The 18835-nt window shown below is 47.7% G+C and overlaps 1 protein-coding gene across 3 annotated transcripts in view; it reads right to left on the reverse strand.

Annotated features, from left to right (window-relative positions):
• Positions 1-4906: 4906 nt before the first annotated feature.
• The window catches only part of snx25 (sorting nexin 25), a 146928-nt gene continuing 132999 nt past the window's right edge, over positions 4907-18835 (reverse strand). Inside the window, exons 19-23 of one of the 3 annotated variants that reach the window (XM_079531283.1) lie at positions 13319-13385; positions 11914-12095; positions 9772-9872; positions 8653-8768; positions 4907-7962 (exon numbers count right to left, since the gene is read on the reverse strand). In XM_079531283.1, the coding sequence (XP_079387409.1) occupies positions 8697-8768; positions 9772-9872; positions 11914-12095; positions 13319-13385 (422 nt within the window). In that variant the 3' untranslated portion in view covers positions 4907-7962; positions 8653-8696. Of the gene's footprint in view, positions 7963-8318; positions 8769-9771; positions 9873-11913; positions 12096-13318; positions 13386-18835 lie in introns of those variants that run through there. The other 2 variants (XM_079531282.1, XM_079531281.1) reach the window with 2 other exon arrangements.

The raw sequence follows: 18835 nt of genomic DNA on the forward strand, positions 1-18835 counted from the left end.
GTTACCTGTTTCAAAGTGTTGAAGAGACGTCAGCCAGAGAAGAGTCTTGGTAGAAGTGTGGCCAATTACCAGTGAGGAGGCAACTTTATACATGTACGCTGTGTGTGTGTGTGTGTGTGTGTGTGTGTGTGTGTGTGTGTGTATGTGCGTGCGTGCGTGCCATTGATTTCCATCGGTGCCGTCTGGCCTCATCAGGTCGGCCTACACACAGAAACCAAGCCTTGTTTTGCAATAATAATAATTGTAAAAATATGAATTTGTCTAAAACAGCTTTCTGGTAATATCCCTTATGAAAGTATATTTTAAGTATGTTTTAGTAAGTCTGTGTTCTAATCTAAGGAACTAACCTTTGGAATCTTTAAGTGAGAACTCACATGCTTGTTGTGTATCATGTAATGTATTTCAGGTCCTTTGTTTGCTCAGTGATGTCTAGCTCTGTCCTAAGACAGTAGTGACTGTTTGCTCAGTGATGTCTAGCTCTGTCCTAAGACAGTAGTGACTGTTTGCTCAGTGATGTCTAGCTCTGTCCTAAGACAGTAGTGACTGTTTGCTCAGTGATGTCTAGCTCTGTCCTAAGACAGTAGTGACTGTTTGCTCAGTGATGTCTAGCTCTGTCCTAAGACAGTAGTGACTGTTTGCTCAGTGATGTCTAGCTCTGTCCTAAGACAGTAGTGACTGTTTGCTCAGTGATGTCTAGCTCTGTCCTAAGACAGTAGTGACTGTTTGCTCAGTGATGTCTAGCTCTGTCCTAAGACAGTAGTGACTGTTTGCTCAGTGATGTCTAGCTCTGTCCTAAGACAGTAGTGACTGTTTCTACAGCTCTTTATCTGACCTCATCAATCCAGACCCTCATGTGACATCATGCCACATGTCCTAGTTGGAGCTGCCATGTGGGCAGGTTTACATGTCCTAGTTGGAGCTGCCATGTGGGCAGGTTATAGTTACATGTCCTAGTTGGAGCTGCCATGTGGGCAGGTTATAGTTACATGTCCTAGTTGGAGCTCCCATGTGGGCAGGTTATAGTTACATGTCCTAGTTGGAGCTGCCATGTGGGCAGGTTATAGTTACATGTCCTAGTTGGAGCTACCATGTGGGCAGGTGATAGTTACATGTCCTAGTTGGAGCTGCCATGTGGGCAGGTGATAGTTACATGTCCTAGTTGGAGCTACCATGTGGGCAGGTTATAGTTACATGTCCTAGTTGGAGCTGCCATGTGGGCAGGTTATAGTTACATGTCCTAGTTGGAGCTACCATGTGGGCAGGTTATAGTTACATGTCCTAGTTGGAGCTGCCATGTGGACAGGTGATAGTTACATGTCCTAGTTGGAGCTACCATGTGGGCAGGTTATAGTTACATGTCCTAGTTGGAGCTGCCATGTGGGCAGGTTATAGTTACATGTCCTAGTTGGAGCTACCATGTGGGCAGGTTATAGTTACATGTCCTAGTTGGAGCTACCATGTGGGCAGGTGATAGTTACATGTCCTAGTTGGAGCTGCCATGTGGGCGGGTGATAGTTACATGTCCTAGTTGGAGCTGCCATGTGGGCAGGTTATAGTTACATGTCCTAGTTGGAGCTGCCATGTGGGCAGGTGATAGTTACATGTCCTAGTTGGAGCTGCCATGTGGGCAGGTTATAGTTACATGTCCTAGTTGGAGCTACCATGTGGGCAGGTTATAGTTACATGTCCTAGTTGGAGCTGCCATGTGGACAGGTGATAGTTACATGTCCTAGTTGGAGCTACCATGTGGGCAGGTTATAGTTACATGTCCTAGTTGGAGCTGCCATGTGGGCAGGTTATAGTTACATGTCCTAGTTGGAGCTACCATGTGGGCAGGTTATAGTTACATGTCCTAGTTGGAGCTACCATGTGGGCAGGTGATAGTTACATGTCCTAGTTGGAGCTGCCATGTGGGCGGGTGATAGTTACATGTCCTAGTTGGAGCTGCCATGTGGGCAGGTTATAGTTACATGTCCTAGTTGGAGCTGCCATGTGGGCAGGTTATAGTTACATGTCCTAGTTGGAGCTGCCATGTGGGCAGGTGATAGTTACATGTCCTAGTTGGAGCTGCCATGTGGGCAGGTTATAGTTACATGTCCTAGTTGGAGCTGCCATGTGGGCAGGTTATAGTTACATGTCCTAGTTGGAGCTGCCATGTGGGCATGTTATAGTTACATGTCCTAGTTGGAGCTACCATGTGGGCAGGTTATAGTTACATGTCCTAGTTGGAGCTGCCATGTGGGCAGGTTATAGTTACATGTCCTAGTTGGAGCTACCATGTGGGCAGGTTATAGTTACATGTCCTAGTTGGAGCTGCCATGTGGGCGGGTGATAGTTACATGTCCTAGTTGGAGCTGCCATGTGGGCGGGTGATAGTTACATGTCCTAGTTGGAGCTGCCATGTGGGCAGGTGATAGTTACATGTCCTAGTTGGAGCTACCATGTGGGCAGGTGATAGTTACATGTCCTAGTTGGAGCTACCATGTGGGCAGGTTATAGTTACATGTCCTAGTTGGAGCTGCCATGTGGGCAGGTTATAGTTACATGTCCTAGTTGGAGCTGCCATGTGGGCAGGTGATAGTTACATGTCCTAGTTGGAGCTGCCATGTGGGCAGGTTATAGTTACATGTCCTAGTTGGAGCTGCCATCATCAGCTTTGCTACTGACAGTTACTATGGCAGCTTGCTACTGACAGTTACTATGGCAGCTTTGCTACTGACACAGTTACTATGGCAGCTTTGCTACTGACAGTTACTATGGCAGCTTGCTACTGACAGTTACTATGGCAGCTTTGCTACTGACACAGTTACTATGGCAGCTTTGCTACTGACAGTTACTATGGCAGCTTGCTACTGACAGTTACTATGGCAGCTTTGCTACTGACAGTTACTATGGCAGCTTGCTACTGACAGTTACTATGGCAGCTTGCTACTGACAGTTACTATGGCAGCTTTGCTACTGACAGTTACTATGGCAGCTTTGCTACTGACAGTTACTATGGCAGCTTGCTACTGACACAGTTACTATGGCAGCTTGCTACTGACAGTTACTATGGCAGCTTTGCTACTGACAGTTACTATGGCAGCTTTGCTACTGACAGTTACTATGGCAGCTTTGCTACTGACAGTTACTATGGCAGCTTGCTACTGACACAGTTACTATGGCAGCTTTGCTACTGACACAGTTACTATGGCAGCTTTGCTACTGACACAGTTACTATGGCAGCTTTGCTACTGACAGTTACTATGGCAGCTTTGCTACTGACAGTTACTATGGCAGCTTGCTACTGACAGTTACTATGACAGCTTTGCTACTGACAGTTACTATGGCAGCTTTGCTACTGACACAGTTACTATGGCAGCTTGCTACTGACAGTTACTATGGCAGCTTGCTACTGACACAGTTACTATGGCAGCTGTGCTACTGACAGTTACTATGGCAGCTTGCTACTGACAGTTACTATGGCAGCTTGCTACTGACAGTTGCTATGGCAGCTTGCTACTGACAGTTACTATGACAGCTTGCTACTGACAGTTACTATGGCAACTTTGCTACTGACACAGTTACTATGGCAGCTTGCTACTGACACAGTTACTATGGCAGCTTTGCTACTGACAGTTACTATGGCAGCTTGCTACTGACAGTTACTATGACAGCTTGCTACTGACAGTTACTATGGCAACGTTGCTACTGACACAGTTACTATGGCAGCTTGCTACTGACACAGTTACTATGGCAGCTTTCTACTGACAGTTAATATGGCAGCTTTGCTACTGACAGTTACTATGGCAGCTTGCTACTGACAGTTACTATGGCAGCTTTGCTACTGACACAGTTACTATGGCAGCTTGCTACTGACACAGTTACTATGACAGCTTGCTACTGACGGTTACTATGGCAACTTTGCTACTGACAGTTACTATGGCAGCTTGCTACTGACAGTTACTATGGCAGCTTGCTACTGACAGTTACTATGGCAGCTTGCTACTGACACAGTTACTATGACAGCTTGCTACTGACAGTTACTATGGCAGCTTTGCTACTGACAGTTACTATGGCAGCTTTGCTACTGACACAGTTACTATGGCAGCTTTGCTACTGACAGTTACTATGGCAGCTTTGCTACTGACAGTTACTATGGCAGCTTGCTACTGACAGTTACTATGGCAGCTTGCTACTGACAGTTACTATGGCAGCTTGCTACTGACAGTTACTATGGCAGCTTGCTACTGACACAGTTACTATGGCAGCTTGCTACTGACAGTTACTATGGCAGCTCGCTACTGACAGTTACTATGGCAGCTCGCTACTGACAGTTACTATGGCAGCTTGCTACTGACAGTTACTATGACAGCTTTGCTACTGACAGTTACTATGGCAGCTTTGCTACTGACAGTTACTATGGCAGCTTGCTACTGACAGTTACTATGACAGCTTTGCTACTGACAGTTACTATGGCAGCTTTGCTACTGACACAGTTACTATGGCAGCTTGCTACTGACAGTTACTATGGCAGCTTGCTACTGACACAGTTACTATGGCAGCTGTGCTACTGACAGTTACTATGGCAGCTTGCTACTGACAGTTACTATGGCAACTTTGCTACTGACAGTTACTATGGCAGCTTGCTACTGACAGTTACTATGGCAGCTTGCTACTGACAGTTACTATGGCAGCTTGCTACTGACAGTTACTATGGCAGCTTGCTACTGACAGTTACTATGGCAGCTTGCTACTGACAGTCACTATGGCAGATTGCTACTGACAGTTACTATGGCAGATTGCTACTGACAGTTACTATGGCAGCTTGCTACTGACAGTTACTATGGCAGATTGCTACTGACAGTTACTATGGCAGCTTGCTACTGACACATCACCAGATGACAAAGACATCTCATTTTTTTGCAATTTATTGCTTATATAAACGCTCTCTAAACAATAGTTTTTGGTAAAAATAAAAATCTATCAATAATAATCACAAATAAAATTGTCACAATGACATTTACATGACAACATATTGCACAGTTAAAGGAGTATTTCACCCAAATAATGCCTTATTTTCCATTAATGACTGTATACACACTCCATACGAAGCCTTGTATTCACAGAGATCCGTTTTGTTTTTGTCGAGCCAATAATTGGACGAGCGGCTCATCGGTCACTAGGAGACTCATTAGGAGACTCACTAGGAGACTCACTAGGAATGGGAAACGTAGGGCTCTATTTTCGTCCATGCAAAACCCCTTATCCCTAAACTACTGCTAAAACCCTTATCCATAAAGTCAGGGTTCCTACACATTTGGAATTACAATATTCCATACATTTTCCAGACTCTCATTCCGGGCCCGTGGGTCACTCCCCGGGTCAGCTGGGCCCGTGGGTCACTCCCCGGGTCAGCTGGGCCCGTGGGTCACTCCCCGGGTCAGCTGGGCCCGTGGGTCACTCCCGGGGTCAGCTGGGCCCGTGGGTCACTCCCCGGGTCAGCTGGGCCCGTGGGTCACTCCCCGGGTCACCTGGGCCCGTGGGTCACTCCCCGGGTCAGCTGGGCCCGTGGGTCACTCCCCGGGTCAGCTGCGGACAAAAAGAAACGAGGTATCGGAGAGAGAAAAGTGGACAGTATCAGTTGAGTGTCAGATGGACATGGAATACGGATGTGTATATTACAGGAAACTCCCGTTAAAACTTTCCAACAAACTCCGGTAAACTCCCGAGCTGCTAAACTTGAGGTTTACGGGGAAATCTAGTGCCCATAATTGCCTGTTAACTCCTCATTTCACTCAGTGTTACTGTTCTCGGGAAAGAAAGAAAATAAGTTTAAAACTTCTTTGCCTGTTTTTTTAGTATTTTGAAAAACATTTTCGAATAGTTCAACCAGTTCAAAATAGTAAAAAAAAAAAGACAAAGAAGTTTAGGGACTAAGGGGGTTAGCATGGACTAAAATAGCGCGCTCAGTCTCCTACAAAACTCTCTGAATCCGCAGGTCAATAAATTATCAATGCGTCAAAAAACAAAACAAAAAAATATCCCATGAATTCAAGACTTCATGGAGTGTGTACCTGATAGATATAAATAAGTCTTTTTTATTTGGTGAACTACTTTAGGTTTTTTCCCCAACAACGATCAACAGAACATGTGGGTGCCGTTTCGTAGGGAGGAATGTGGATAGGGTCTGCACTACATACGAGTTGGAGACTGTTTCACAGAACAGCCTCAGCTCGACTCCGGCTGCATTTTTTACAACAAGCTCTGCAGATGAAAAGACTTGATCAGCGTCTACAACGAACCCAGTCCCAGCTGATCATACGGATTCCATGATTAGGATTTACAACCACCCAGTCCCAGCTGATAAGAGATTCCAAAGCATATACCACTTGTATGCTACAACCATGCCCCGCTTCTGTGACGCAAGCGGAACAGCATCTCGCCTATAGAACAACTGCAGACTATTTATTTATTTCTATAGTTTTTGACCGCGATGGAGGCGCGCCGCCCGTCTCAGGCCACAAGAGGCACCGCAGAGTGAGACAAGGCAAGCGAGTCGCCCTTCCTTCCGATGCGAACGTTCACTACTCGAGCCGACTTAAGCGCCGTTCCGAGTTCCGTCCCGATAGGCACAGAATCCTACATCATGTTTCGGGGTGAGCAATAATGCCCCAACTGGCTGCTGGTCAATCAAGCACAGCACGTCCTTTCCTTGCACAAGCGGTATAGGCTTTGGGATGACGTGGCGTTTTTGCAGGTCTGGCAGAACTGCTGTCCATTGTTGGCCAACTAGTTGTTTTTTGTTTGTAGACATCGTGTGCATCGATACCAGAACAAAGTATCATATTTCGAATGCCCCGAGTTATACTTGGTTGCGCAACCCTGTGGCACCCACCGAAAATAACCGATCGACAAGTTCACGACGTGTCCTGCCCTGTGCCCAGTTGATCTTGTAGATCAGCCAGTTTTTGGGGGCGGGCGCGCAACTAAGTACATCTCAGGCTTTTACGCTGAGGCATGTAATTGGAGAGAAGTGCAACTTTTTGTGGCCCATAATTTAACACAGAAAAACAGACAATATTGGATCACAGAAATCAAGATGGATTGTGTGGAACAACATAAGTGTCATGGCGCCCCCAAGTGGCCAACCCTTGTCAGAGTGCATACCACATACATAAAGGCTGTGGTCCTTCCTAGTCTGGCCCCAAACCAACCCCCAGGCTCTGTCCTGTCTCTAGTCCCACCCCCCAGGCTCTGTCCTGTCTCTAGTCCCAACCCCCAGGCTCTGTCCTGTCTCTAGTCCCAACCCCCAGGCTCTGTCCTGTCTCTAGTCCCAACCCCCAGGCTCTTACCGTTAAGGTCCCTCATGCACACTGGATGCGTTTTCGGAATTTTTAAGCGGCGTTTTTCCATCGGTTTTCCAAAAAACGCGTCCAGTGTGCAGCCACCTTTACTGTCAACAATATCGTATAAATGAGAAACAAAAGATTATAATAATAATGATAATAATAATAATACTCTTAAAAAAGAAAAAAACAACATATTATTTTCCTGGCTGGCTCCATTTCTTTGTGTTTCTTTTGCACAGCCATGCTCTCTCTCTCTGGTCCGTCCTGGTCCGTCTACGACATGTTGGAGAACAGATTCTGTGGCGTTCCTTCTTGCTAAGACGGCCAAAGGAAAGAGCACACCTGTGCGACCATTTCAACGTCATGATTTTGCCATTTATTACTGTGTCAAGACGACACCGTCCGTCCGTTCAGTTCACAGCAAAGTTCTGCCGATAGATCACTCCATGGGGGGGGGGGGGGGGGGGGGGCTCTCAGCTCTGACCGTTAAGAATGGCTTCCTGTCATTAAATACACGGAACCAGCAGGCAGGCAGTCAGTCTCATTTGGCAGCTTGTGGTTCATTGCTAAGCTACGGAAAGGCCTGGAAAGAAATGTGGCTGAGCAGAATGTCTTGTGTCCCTGGAAACACCTTCAGAATGTCTTGTGTCCCTGGAAACACCTTCAGAATGTCTTGTGTCCCTAGAAACACCTTCAGAATGTCTTGTGTCCCTGGAAACACCTTCAGAATGTCTTGTGTCCCTGGAAACACCTTCAGAATGTCTTGTGTCCCTGGAAACACCTTCAGAATGTCTTGTGTCCCTGGAAACACCTTCAGAATGTCTTGTGTCCCTGGAAACACCTTCAGAATGTCTTGTGTCCCTGGAAACACCTTCAGAATGTCTTGTGTCCCTGGAAACACCTTCAGAATGGCTTGTGTCCCTGGAAACACCTTCAGAATGTCTTGTGTCCCTGGAAACACCTTCAGAATGTCTTGTGTCACTGGAAACACCTTCAGAATGTCTTGTGTCCCTGGAAACACCTTCAGAATGTCTTGTGTCCCTGGAAACACCTTCAGAATGTCTTGTGTCCCTGGAAACACCTTCAGAATGTCTTGTGTCCCTTGAAACACCTTCAGAATGTCTTGTGTCCCTGGAAACACCTTCAGAATGTCTTGTGTCACCAGAAACACCTTCTGAATGTCTTGTGTCCCTGGAAACACCTTCAGAATGTCTTGTGTCACCAGAAACACCTTCAGAATGTCTTGTGTCCCTGGAAACACCTTCAGAATGTCTTGTGTCCCTGGAAACACCTTCAGAATGTCTTGTGTCACCAGAAACACCTTCAGATAAATGTGGCTGAGCAGAGTGTCTTGTGGAAACACCTTCAGATGTTTAGGTTTTCCACCTCCATGTTGAGCTCAGGACACAGTTCCTTGAGAAACATCTCCATCAGTACCTGAGAGGAGGGAGAGGAGAGGAGAGGAGAGGAGGGGGGAGGAGAGGAGAGGAGAGGAGAGGAGAGGAGAGGAGAGGAGAGGAGAGGAGAGGAGAGGGAGAGGAGAATGGATTGATTGATTGAATACTATATTAACGGTTTGTAAAAAGGGTACAGTTGTACAACAATGCTCAAAGGATAACACAAGTTTAATCCCAGAGGGCTTGTTTCCACCGTGGTCCTAGGATGAAGAATTGGATATCAGGGTGAAAAGGAAGAACGGCCGTTTAACCAATGTTTGTAACCAACTGAACTCTCCCAGAAAACAGATATGGCAAAAAAAGAAATTTCTAGATGTTCTACAAGAGTAGCAGTGCAACACTTTGAGCTTGTGTTTCTCATGGTGTGTGTTGTGTCAGTGATTCTCACATAGAGCAGGTGTGTGTTGTGTCAGTGATTCTCACACAGAGCAGGTGTGTGTTGTGTCAGTGATTCTAACATAGAGCAGGTGTGTGTTGTGTCAGTGATTCTCACATAGAGCAGGTGTGTGTTGTGTCAGTGATTCTCACATAGAGCAGGTGTGTGTTGTGTCAGTGATTCTCACACAGAGCAGGTGTGTGTTGTGTCAGTGATTCTCACATAGAGCAGGTGTGTGTTGTGTCAGTGATTCTCACATAGAGCAGGTGTGTGTTGTGTCAGTGATTCTCACATAGAGCAGGTGTGTGTTGTGTCAGTGATTCTCACATAGAGCAGGTGTGTGTTGTGTCAGTGATTCTCACATAGAGCAGGTGTGTGTTGTGTCAGTGTTTCTCACATAGAGCAGGTGTGTGTTGTGTCAGTGATTCTCACATAGAGCAGGTGTGTGTTGTGTCAGTGATTCTCACATAAAGCAGGTGTTTGTTGTGTCAGTGTTTCTCACATAGAGCAGGTGTGTGTTGTGTCAGTGTTTCTCACATAGAGCAGGTGTGTGTTGTGTCAGTGATTCTCACATAGAGCAGGTGTGTGTTGTGTCAGTGATTCTCACATAAAGCAGGTGTTTGTTGGCGCTGGCCTCTTGCAGGCCGTTGAAGATCTTGATGATTCCGTAGCGGGCGTTCTGCTGGCCAACCAGATTTGCCAGGGCCTCTGACATCACAGATTACATCATCAATGGAAAGGAGGAAAACGGAGAGAGAGGTCAGAGGTCGTGAGGAAATTCAGCGTTTTAGCAAAGGAAACACGCTGTTAACAGGTTGAGGGCCCAGGACGGAGATGTCCGTCCGGGTACTTAGTACGGTCTGGTGCCCGAGACGGAGATTGATAAAAAACGACGGAGATTAATGATATCAAAACCGGTCGCATCGCTCCACAGCCTATAAGAGCGCTTGTTGCGCAATCCTCGATGTTGCGCAACAGTGATAAGTCATCGAAAATGTTCCCCCGCTGTTTAGCCGACGACAACGGAAATCTTAAAACGTTAATAACTCACAATAACTAAATCATCCCGCCTAATTATAAAATAATCACACCCGTGTGAACTGAGTGGTGCAACTCCCCTCTCCCCCTGCCTCTCTCTCTCTCTCTCTCTCTCTCTCTCTCTCTCTGTAATTAGCAGGCAACAGTGCAACACTATCTCTCTCTCTCCTTTTCTGGCACAACAGCGCCACTTTTGCCCCTACTGGTACTCATAGTCACATTGCTGTTCCTTGGAGTGGTTGCACCACTCAAAAAGGTTATGTGTTAGACCCGCGGTCCAGTCACTAGTCACGTTAGATTTAATCTTACCTCCCGTTGTTGTCGATCGCCTCTAGAGTGGTTTGGCTACACTTGGAAACCCAGAGGGTGACCAGGTGGGTTTGGAAACCCAGAGGGTGACCAGGTGGGTTTTCAGACTACGGCGGAAGATTGGGAGTGAGGCTGCAGTAGTCAGAGCGTACCTGGTATGTTGTCCAGTAGTTTCTCCCTGGTCTCACCTGGTATGTTGTCCAGTAGTTTATCCCTGGTCTCACCTGGTATGTTGTCCAGTAGTTTCTCCCTGGTCTCACCTGGTATGTTGTCCAGTAGTTTCTCCCTGGTCTCACCTGGTATGTTGTCCAGTAGTTTATCCCTGGTCTCACATGGTATGTTGTCCAGTAGTTTATCCCTGGTCTCACATGGTATGTTGTCCAGTAGTTTCTGCTGGTCTCACCTGGTATGTTGTCCAGTAGTTTCTCCCTGGTCTCACATGGTATGTTGTCCAGTAGTTTCTCCCTGGTCTCACCTGGTATGTTGTCCAGTAGTTTATCCCTGGTCTCACATGGTATGTTGTCCAGTAGTTTCTCCCTGGTCTCACATGGTATGTTGTCCAGTAGTTTCTCCCTGGTCTCACCTGGTATGTTGTCCAGTAGTTTATCCCTGGTCTCACATGGTATGTTGTCCAGTAGTTTCTGCTGGTCTCACCTGGTATGTTGTCCAGTAGTTTCTCCCTGGTCTCACCTGGTATGGTGTCCAGTAGTTTATCCCTGGTCTCACCTGGTATGTTTTCCAGTAGTTTCTGCTGGTCTCACCTGGTATGTTGTCCAGTAGTTTCTCCCTGGTCTCACCTGGTATGTTGTCCAGTAGTTTCTGCTGGTCTCACCTGGTATGTTGTCCAGTAGTTTCTGCTGGTCTCACCTGGTATGTTGTCCAGTAGTTTCTCCCTGGTCTCACCTGGTATGTTGTCCAGTAGTTTCTCACTGGGCTCACCTGGTATGTTGTCCAGTAGTTTCTGCTGGTCTCACCTGGTATGTTGTCCAGTAGTTTCTGCTGGTCTCACCTGGTATGTTGTCCAGTAGTTTCTCCCTGGTATCACCTGGTATGTTGTCCAGTAGTTTCTCCCTGGTCTCACCTGGTATGTTGTCCAGTAGTTTCTCCCTGGTCTCACCTGGTATGTTGTCCAGTAGTTTCTCCCTGGTCTCACCTGGTATGTTGTCCAGTAGTTTCTCCCTGGTCTCACCTGGTATGTTGTCCAGTAGTTTCTGCTGGTCTCACATGGTATGTTGTCCAGTAGTTTCTCCCTGGGCTCACCTGGTATGTTGTCCAGTAGTTTCTGCTGGTCTCACCTGGTATGTTGTCCAGTAGTTTCTGCTGGTCTCACCTGGTATGTTGTCCAGTAGTTTCTCCCTGGTCTCACATGGTATGTTGTCCAGTAGTTTCTCCCTGGTCTCACCTGGTATGTTGTCCAGTAGTTTCTGCTGGGCCCTCTCCTTGGTCTCGCTGCGTTCCGAGTCCGTCCTCACGCTGAGGTGCGGCGCCAGCTTCCCGTTGGGCCAGAAGGTGTCGCGGAACAGGTTGATGTAACAGACCAGCATCTGCTCCGAGAAGATCCAGTTCACCGTGTCTCGGATCTGTCTGGAAAAAAGAAAAGAAGAAAAATAGCATATGTGACCAGATTTGACTGAGAGACTGCCATCGCGCGAATTACAGCTTTTCACCAGAGGAGAAAAACCTTTTTTCAAAATGAGTTAATAGCACAGGCAGACTCTTCACATACTAGAGCATGTCTGAAATAAGTGTCAGAGCTGAAATCAACATGTAAATATGAAATAAATGCTTAAACATGTAGCTAGGTGTAATGTTAGAGACCACAGAAGACATGTAAATATGAAATAAATTCTTAAACATGTAGCTAGGTGTAATGTTAGAGACCACAGCAGACATGTAAATATGAAATAAATGCTTAAACATGTAGCTAGGTGTAATGTTAGAGACCACAGAAGACATGTAAATATGAAATAAATGCTTAAACATGTAGCTAGGTGTAATGTTAGAGACCACAGAAGACATGTAAATATGAAATAAATGCTTAAACATGTAGCTAGGTGTAATGCTAGAGACCACAGAAGACATGTAAATATGAAATAAATGCTTAAACATGTAGCTAGGTGTAATGTTAGAGACCACAGAAGTGAAACTTTCAAGCCTGTTTTCTCAACTCGCTGTTTTCTGCAAGACATTACTCTATAAGCCATATCTCCAAAACTGGAGGGTCAAACTGAACAACCAATATGTTAATTTGAAGCTATGATTCTCTGCTTTCATATGACATGAAAAAACGAAAATTCATAAAAATCCAATGGCAGTCCCTCAGTCAAATGTAGTCACATATTAGTCCACTAGCCAGAATATGAACCCGGGCATGTTGAGTTTTATGTTAGAAATGTTGAGTATGGGTCCCCAGGATGTAGAAACTGCCGGATGGATTCAGCATCACGAAAACCCCCTAGTTTGACACGTCACATGCTACGTCTAAAAAATAGAAATAGGGTGCCATTTCTTCTTACACCTTGGATGGCAATTGGATGATTTGAGGCATTTTGTTCCAAAAATGTGTTTTTTTATGTACGCAGTGTACATAAATTGCACGCTGCGTTCATGATTTGAGGCTTTTTGTTCCAAACGGGCCAATCCTGCAAACTTTAAAAGCCAATGTTAGCCAATTAGGATGGAATATGAAATTTCGGACAGATCCGTCTTGAACACATGATCATAGAGATGGTGTGTAACGATTTGCGGAATTCTTGGACACACACACACGCGCGCGCACGCACGTCTGGGATGAAGCCACTACTTACTTGTTGATGGTGCGTCCAAACGTGACCTGGACCAGAGCGATGAGCGTCTTCCTCACCCACTTGAACACTGAGGAAGAGGAACACAGAGAGGCGTGAGGAAGAGGAACACAGAGGAAGAGGAACACAGAGAGGCGTGAGGAAGAGGAACACAGAGAGGCGTGAGGAAGAGGAACACAGAGAGGCAACACTGAGGAAGAGGAACACAGAGAGGCGTTAGGAAGAGGAACACAGAGAGGAAGAGGAACACAGAGAGGAAGAGGAACACAGAGAGGAAGAGGAACACAGAGAGGAAGAGGAACACAGAGAGGAAGAGGAACACAGAGAGGAAGAGGAACACAGAGAGGCGTGAGGAAGAGGAACACAGAGAGGAAGAGGAACACAGAGAGGCGTGAGGCAACACTGAGGAAGAGGAAGAGGAACACAGAGAGGAAGAGGAACACAGAGAGGAAGAGGAACACAGAGAGGCGTGAGGAAGAGGAACACAGAGAGGAAGAGGAACACAGAGGAAGAGGAACACAGAGAGGTGTGAGGAAGAGGAACACAGAGAGGAAGAGGAACACAGAGAGGCGTGAGGAAGAGGAACACAGAGACGAAGAGGAACACAGAGAGGCGTGAGGCAACACTGAGGAAGAGGAAGAGGAACACAGAGAGGAAGAGGAACACAGAGAGGAAGAGGAACACAGAGAGGAAGAGGAACACAGAGAGGCGTGAGGAAGAGGAACACAGAGACGAAGAGGAACACAGAGAGGCGTGAGGCAACACTGAGGAAGAGGAAGAGGAACACAGAGAGGAAGAGGAACACAGAGAGGAAGAGGAACACAAGAGAGGCGTGAGGCAACACTGAGGAAGAGGAAGAGGAACACAGAGAGGAAGAGGAACACAGAGAGGAAGAGGAACACAGAGAGGCGTGAGGCAACACTGAGGAAGAGGAAGAGGAACACAGAGAGGAAGAGGAACACAGAGAGGAAGAGGAACACAAGAGAGGCGTGAGGAAGAGGAACACAGAGGAAGAGGAACACAGAGAGGAAGAGGAACACAGAGGAAGAGGAACACAGAGGAAGAGGAACACAGAGAGGAAGAGGAACACAGAGGAAGAGGAACACAGAGGAAGAGGAACACAGAGGAAGAGGAACACAGAGGAAGAGTAACACAGAGAGGAAGAGGAACACAGAGAGGTGTGAGGAAGAGGAACACAGAGAGGAAGAGGAACACAGAGGAAGAGGAACACAGAGGAAGAGGAACACAGAGAGGAAGAGGAACACAGAGAGGTGTGAGGAAGAGGAACACAGAGAGGAAGAGGAACACAGAGAGGTGTGAGGAAGAGGAACACAGAGAGGCGTGAGGAAGAGGAACACAGAGAGGAAGAGGAACACAGAGGAAGAGGAACACAGAGAGGCGTGAGGAAGAGGAACACAGAGAGGCGTGAGGAAGAGGAACACAGAGAGGAAGAGGAACACAGAGGAAGAGGAACACAGAGAGGAAGAGGAACACAGAGAGGTGTGAGGAAGAGGAACACAGAGAGGAAGAGGAACACAGAGAGGAAGAGGAACACAGAGAGGCGTGAGGAAGAGGAACACAGAGAGGTGTGAGGAAGAGGAACACAGAGAGGAAGAGGAACACAGAGAGGAAGAGGAACACAGAGAGGAAGAGGAACACAGAGAGGTGTGAGGAAGAGGAACACAGAGAGGAAGAGGAACACAGAGAGGAAGAGGAACACAGAGAGGAAGAGGAACACAGAGAGGTGTGAGGAAGAGGAACACAGAGAGGAAGAGGAACACAGAGAGGAAGAGGAACACAGAGAGGCGTGAGGAAGAGGAACACAGAGAGGAAGAGGAACACAGAGAGGAAGAGGAACACAGAGAGGCGTGAGGAAGAGGAACACAGAGGAAGAGGAACACAGAGAGGCGTGAGGAAGAGGAACACAGAGGAAGAGGAACACAGAGAGGCGTGAGGAAGAGGAACACAGAGAGGAAGAGGAACACAGAGAGGCGTGAGGAAGAGGAACACAGAGAGGCAACACTGAGGAAGAGGAACACAGAGAGGCGTGAGGAAGAGGAACACAGAGAGGCAACACTGAGGAAGAGGAACACAGAGAGGAAGAGGAACACAGAGAGGCGTGAGGAAGAGGAACACAGAGAGGAAGAGGAACACAGAGAGGCGTGAGGAAGAGGAACACAGAGAGGCAACACTGAGGAAGAGGAACACAGAGAGGCGTGAGGAAGAGGAACACAGAGAGGCAACACTGAGGAAGAGGAACACAGAGAGGAAGAGGAACACAGAGAGGCGTGAGGAAGAGGAACACAGAGAGGAAGAGGAACACAGAGAGGCGTGAGGAAGAGGAACACAGAGAGGCAACACTGAGGAAGAGGAACACAGAGAGGCGTGAGGAAGAGGAACACAGAGAGGCAACACTGAGGAAGAGGAACACAGAGAGGAAGAGGAACACAGAGAGGCGTGAGGAAGAGGAACACAGAGAGGCGTGAGGAAGAGGAACACAGAGAGGAAGAGGAACACAGAGAGGCGTGAGGCAACACTGAGGAAGAGGAAGAGGAACACAGAGAGGAAGAGGAACACAGAGAGGAAGAGGAACACAGAGAGGCGTGAGGCAACACTGAGGAAGAGGAAGAGGAACACAGAGAGGAAGAGGAACACAGAGAGGAAGAGGAACACAGAGAGGCGTGAGGCAACACTGAGGAAGAGGAACACAGAGAGGAAGAGGAACACAGAGAGGAAGAGGAACACAGAGAGGCGTGAGGCAACACTGAGGAAGAGGAAGAGGAACACAGAGAGGAAGAGGAACACAGAGAGGAAGAGGAACACAGAGAGGCGTGAGGAAGAGGAACACAGAGGAAGAGGAACACAGAGAGGCGTGAGGAAGAGGAACACAGAGGAAGAGGAACACAGAGGAAGAGGAACACAGAGGAAGAGGAACACAGAGGAAGAGGAACACAGAGGAAGAGGAACACTGAGGAAGAGGAACACAGAGAGGAAGAGGAACACAGAGGAAGAGGAACACAGAGAGGAAGAGGAACACAGAGGAAGAGGAACACAGAGAGGAAGAGGAACACAGAGAGGAAGAGGAACACAGAGGAAGAGGAACACAGAGGAAGAGGAACACAGAGGAAGAGGAACACAGAGAGGTGTGAGGAAGAGGAACACTGAGGAAGAGGAACACAGAGGAAGAGGAACACAGAGGAAGAGGAACACAGAGAGGAAGAGGAACACAGAGAGGTGTGAGGAAGAGGAACACAGAGGAAGAGGAACACAGAGGAAGAGGAACACAGAGGAAGAGGAACACAGAGGAAGAGGAACACAGAGAGGAAGAGGAACACAGAGAGGAAGAGGAACACAGAGGAAGAGGAACACAGAGGAAGAGGAACACAGAGAGGAAGAGGAACACAGAGGAAGAGGAACACAGAGAGGAAGAGGAACACAGAGAGGTGTGAGGAAGAGGAACACAGAGAGGAAGAGGAACACAGAGAGGTGTGAGGAAGAGGAACACAGAGAGGAAGAGGAACACAGAGAGGTGTGAGGAAGAGGAACACAGAGAGGAAGAGGAACACAGAGAGGTGTGAGGAAGAGGAACACAGAGGAAGAGGAACACAGAGGAAGAGGAACACAGAGGAAGAGGAACACAGAGAGGAAGAGGAACACAGAGAGGAAGAGGAACACAGAGGAAGAGGAACACAGAGAGGAAGAGGAACACAGAGAGGAAGAGGAACACAGAGGAAGAGGAACACAGAGAGGAAGAGGAACACAGAGAGGAAGAGGAACACAGAGAGGCGTGAGGAAGAGGAACACAGAGAGGAAGAGGAACACAGAGAGGTGTGAGGAAGAGGAACACAGAGAGGAAGAGGAACACAGAGGAAGAGGAACACAGAGAGGAAGAGGAACACAGAGAGGAAGAGGAACACAGAGAGGTGTGAGGAAGAGGAACACAGAGAGGAAGAGGAACACAGAGGAAGAGGAACACAGAGAGGTGTGAGGAAGAGGAACACAGAGAGGAAGAGGAACACAGAGAGGTGTGAGGAAGAGGAACACAGAGAGGAAGAGGAACACAGAGAGGTGTGAGGAAGAGGAACACAGAGAGGAAGAGGAACACAGAGGAAGAGGAACACAGAGAGGAAGAGGAACACAGAGAGGAAGAGGAACACAGAGGAAGAGGAACACAGAGGAAGAGGAACACAGAGGAAGAGGAACACAGAGAGGAAGAGGAACACAGAGGAAGAGGAACACAGAGAGGAAGAGGAACACAGAGAGGAAGAGGAACACAGAGGAAGAGGAACACAGAGGAAGAGGAACACAGAGGAAGAGGAACACAGAGAGGAAGAGGAACACAGAGAGGAAGAGGAACACAGAGAGGAAGAGGAACACAGAGAGGAAGAGGAACACAGAGAGGAAGAGGAACACAGAGAGGAAGAGGAACACAGAGAGGAAGAGGAACACAGAGAGGAAGAGGAACACAGAGGAAGAGGAACACAGAGGAAGAGGAACACAGAGGAAGAGGAACACAGAGGAAGAGGAACACAGAGAGGAAGAGGAACACAGAGGAAGAGGAACACAGAGAGGAAGAGGAACACAGAGGAAGAGGAACACAGAGGAAGAGGAACACAGAGGAAGAGGAACACAGAGGAAGAGGAACACAGAGAGGAAGAGGAACACAGAGGAAGAGGAACACAGAGAGGAAGAGGAACACAGAGGAAGAGGAACACAGAGAGGAAGAGGAACACAGAGAGGAAGAGGAACACAGAGGAAGAGGAACACAGAGGAAGAGGAACACAGAGGAAGAGGAACACAGAGAGGAAGAGGAACACAGAGGAAGAGGAACACAGAGGAAGAGGAACACAGAGAGGAAGAGGAACACAGAGGAAGAGGAACACAGAGAGGAAGAGGAACACAGAGGAAGAGGAACACAGAGAGGAAGAGGAACACAGAGAGGAAGAGGAACACAGAGGAAGAGGAACACAGAGAGGAAGAGGAACACAGAGGAAGAGGAACACAGAGGAAGAGGAACACAGAGGAAGAGGAACACAGAGAGGAAGAGGAACACAGAGAGGAAGAGGAACACAGAGAGGAAGAGGAACACAGAGGAAGAGGAACACAGAGAGGAAGAGGAACACAGAGGAAGAGGAACACAGAGAGGAAGAGGAACACAGAGAGGAAGAGGAACACAGAGAGGAAGAGGAACACAGAGAGGAAGAGGAACACAGAGAGGAAGAGGAACACAGAGGAAGAGGAACACAGAGAGGAAGAGGAACACAGAGGAAGAGGAACACAGAGGAAGAGGAACACAGAGAGGAAGAGGAACACAGAGGAAGAGGAACACAGAGGAAGAGGAACACAGAGGAAGAGGAACACAGAGGAAGAGGAACACAGAGGAAGAGGAACACAGAGGAAGAGGAACACAGAGGAAGAGGAACACAGAGGAAGAGGAACACAGAGAGGAAGAGGAACACAGAGGAAGAGGAACACAGAGAGGAAGAGGAACACAGAGGAAGAGGAACACAGAGAGGAAGA

The sequence above is a fragment of the Electrona antarctica genome (genome assembly GCF_951216825.1).
Source record: "Electrona antarctica genome assembly, contig: scaffold_49, whole genome shotgun sequence".
Classification (NCBI taxonomy): Eukaryota; Metazoa; Chordata; class Actinopteri; order Myctophiformes; family Myctophidae; genus Electrona; species Electrona antarctica.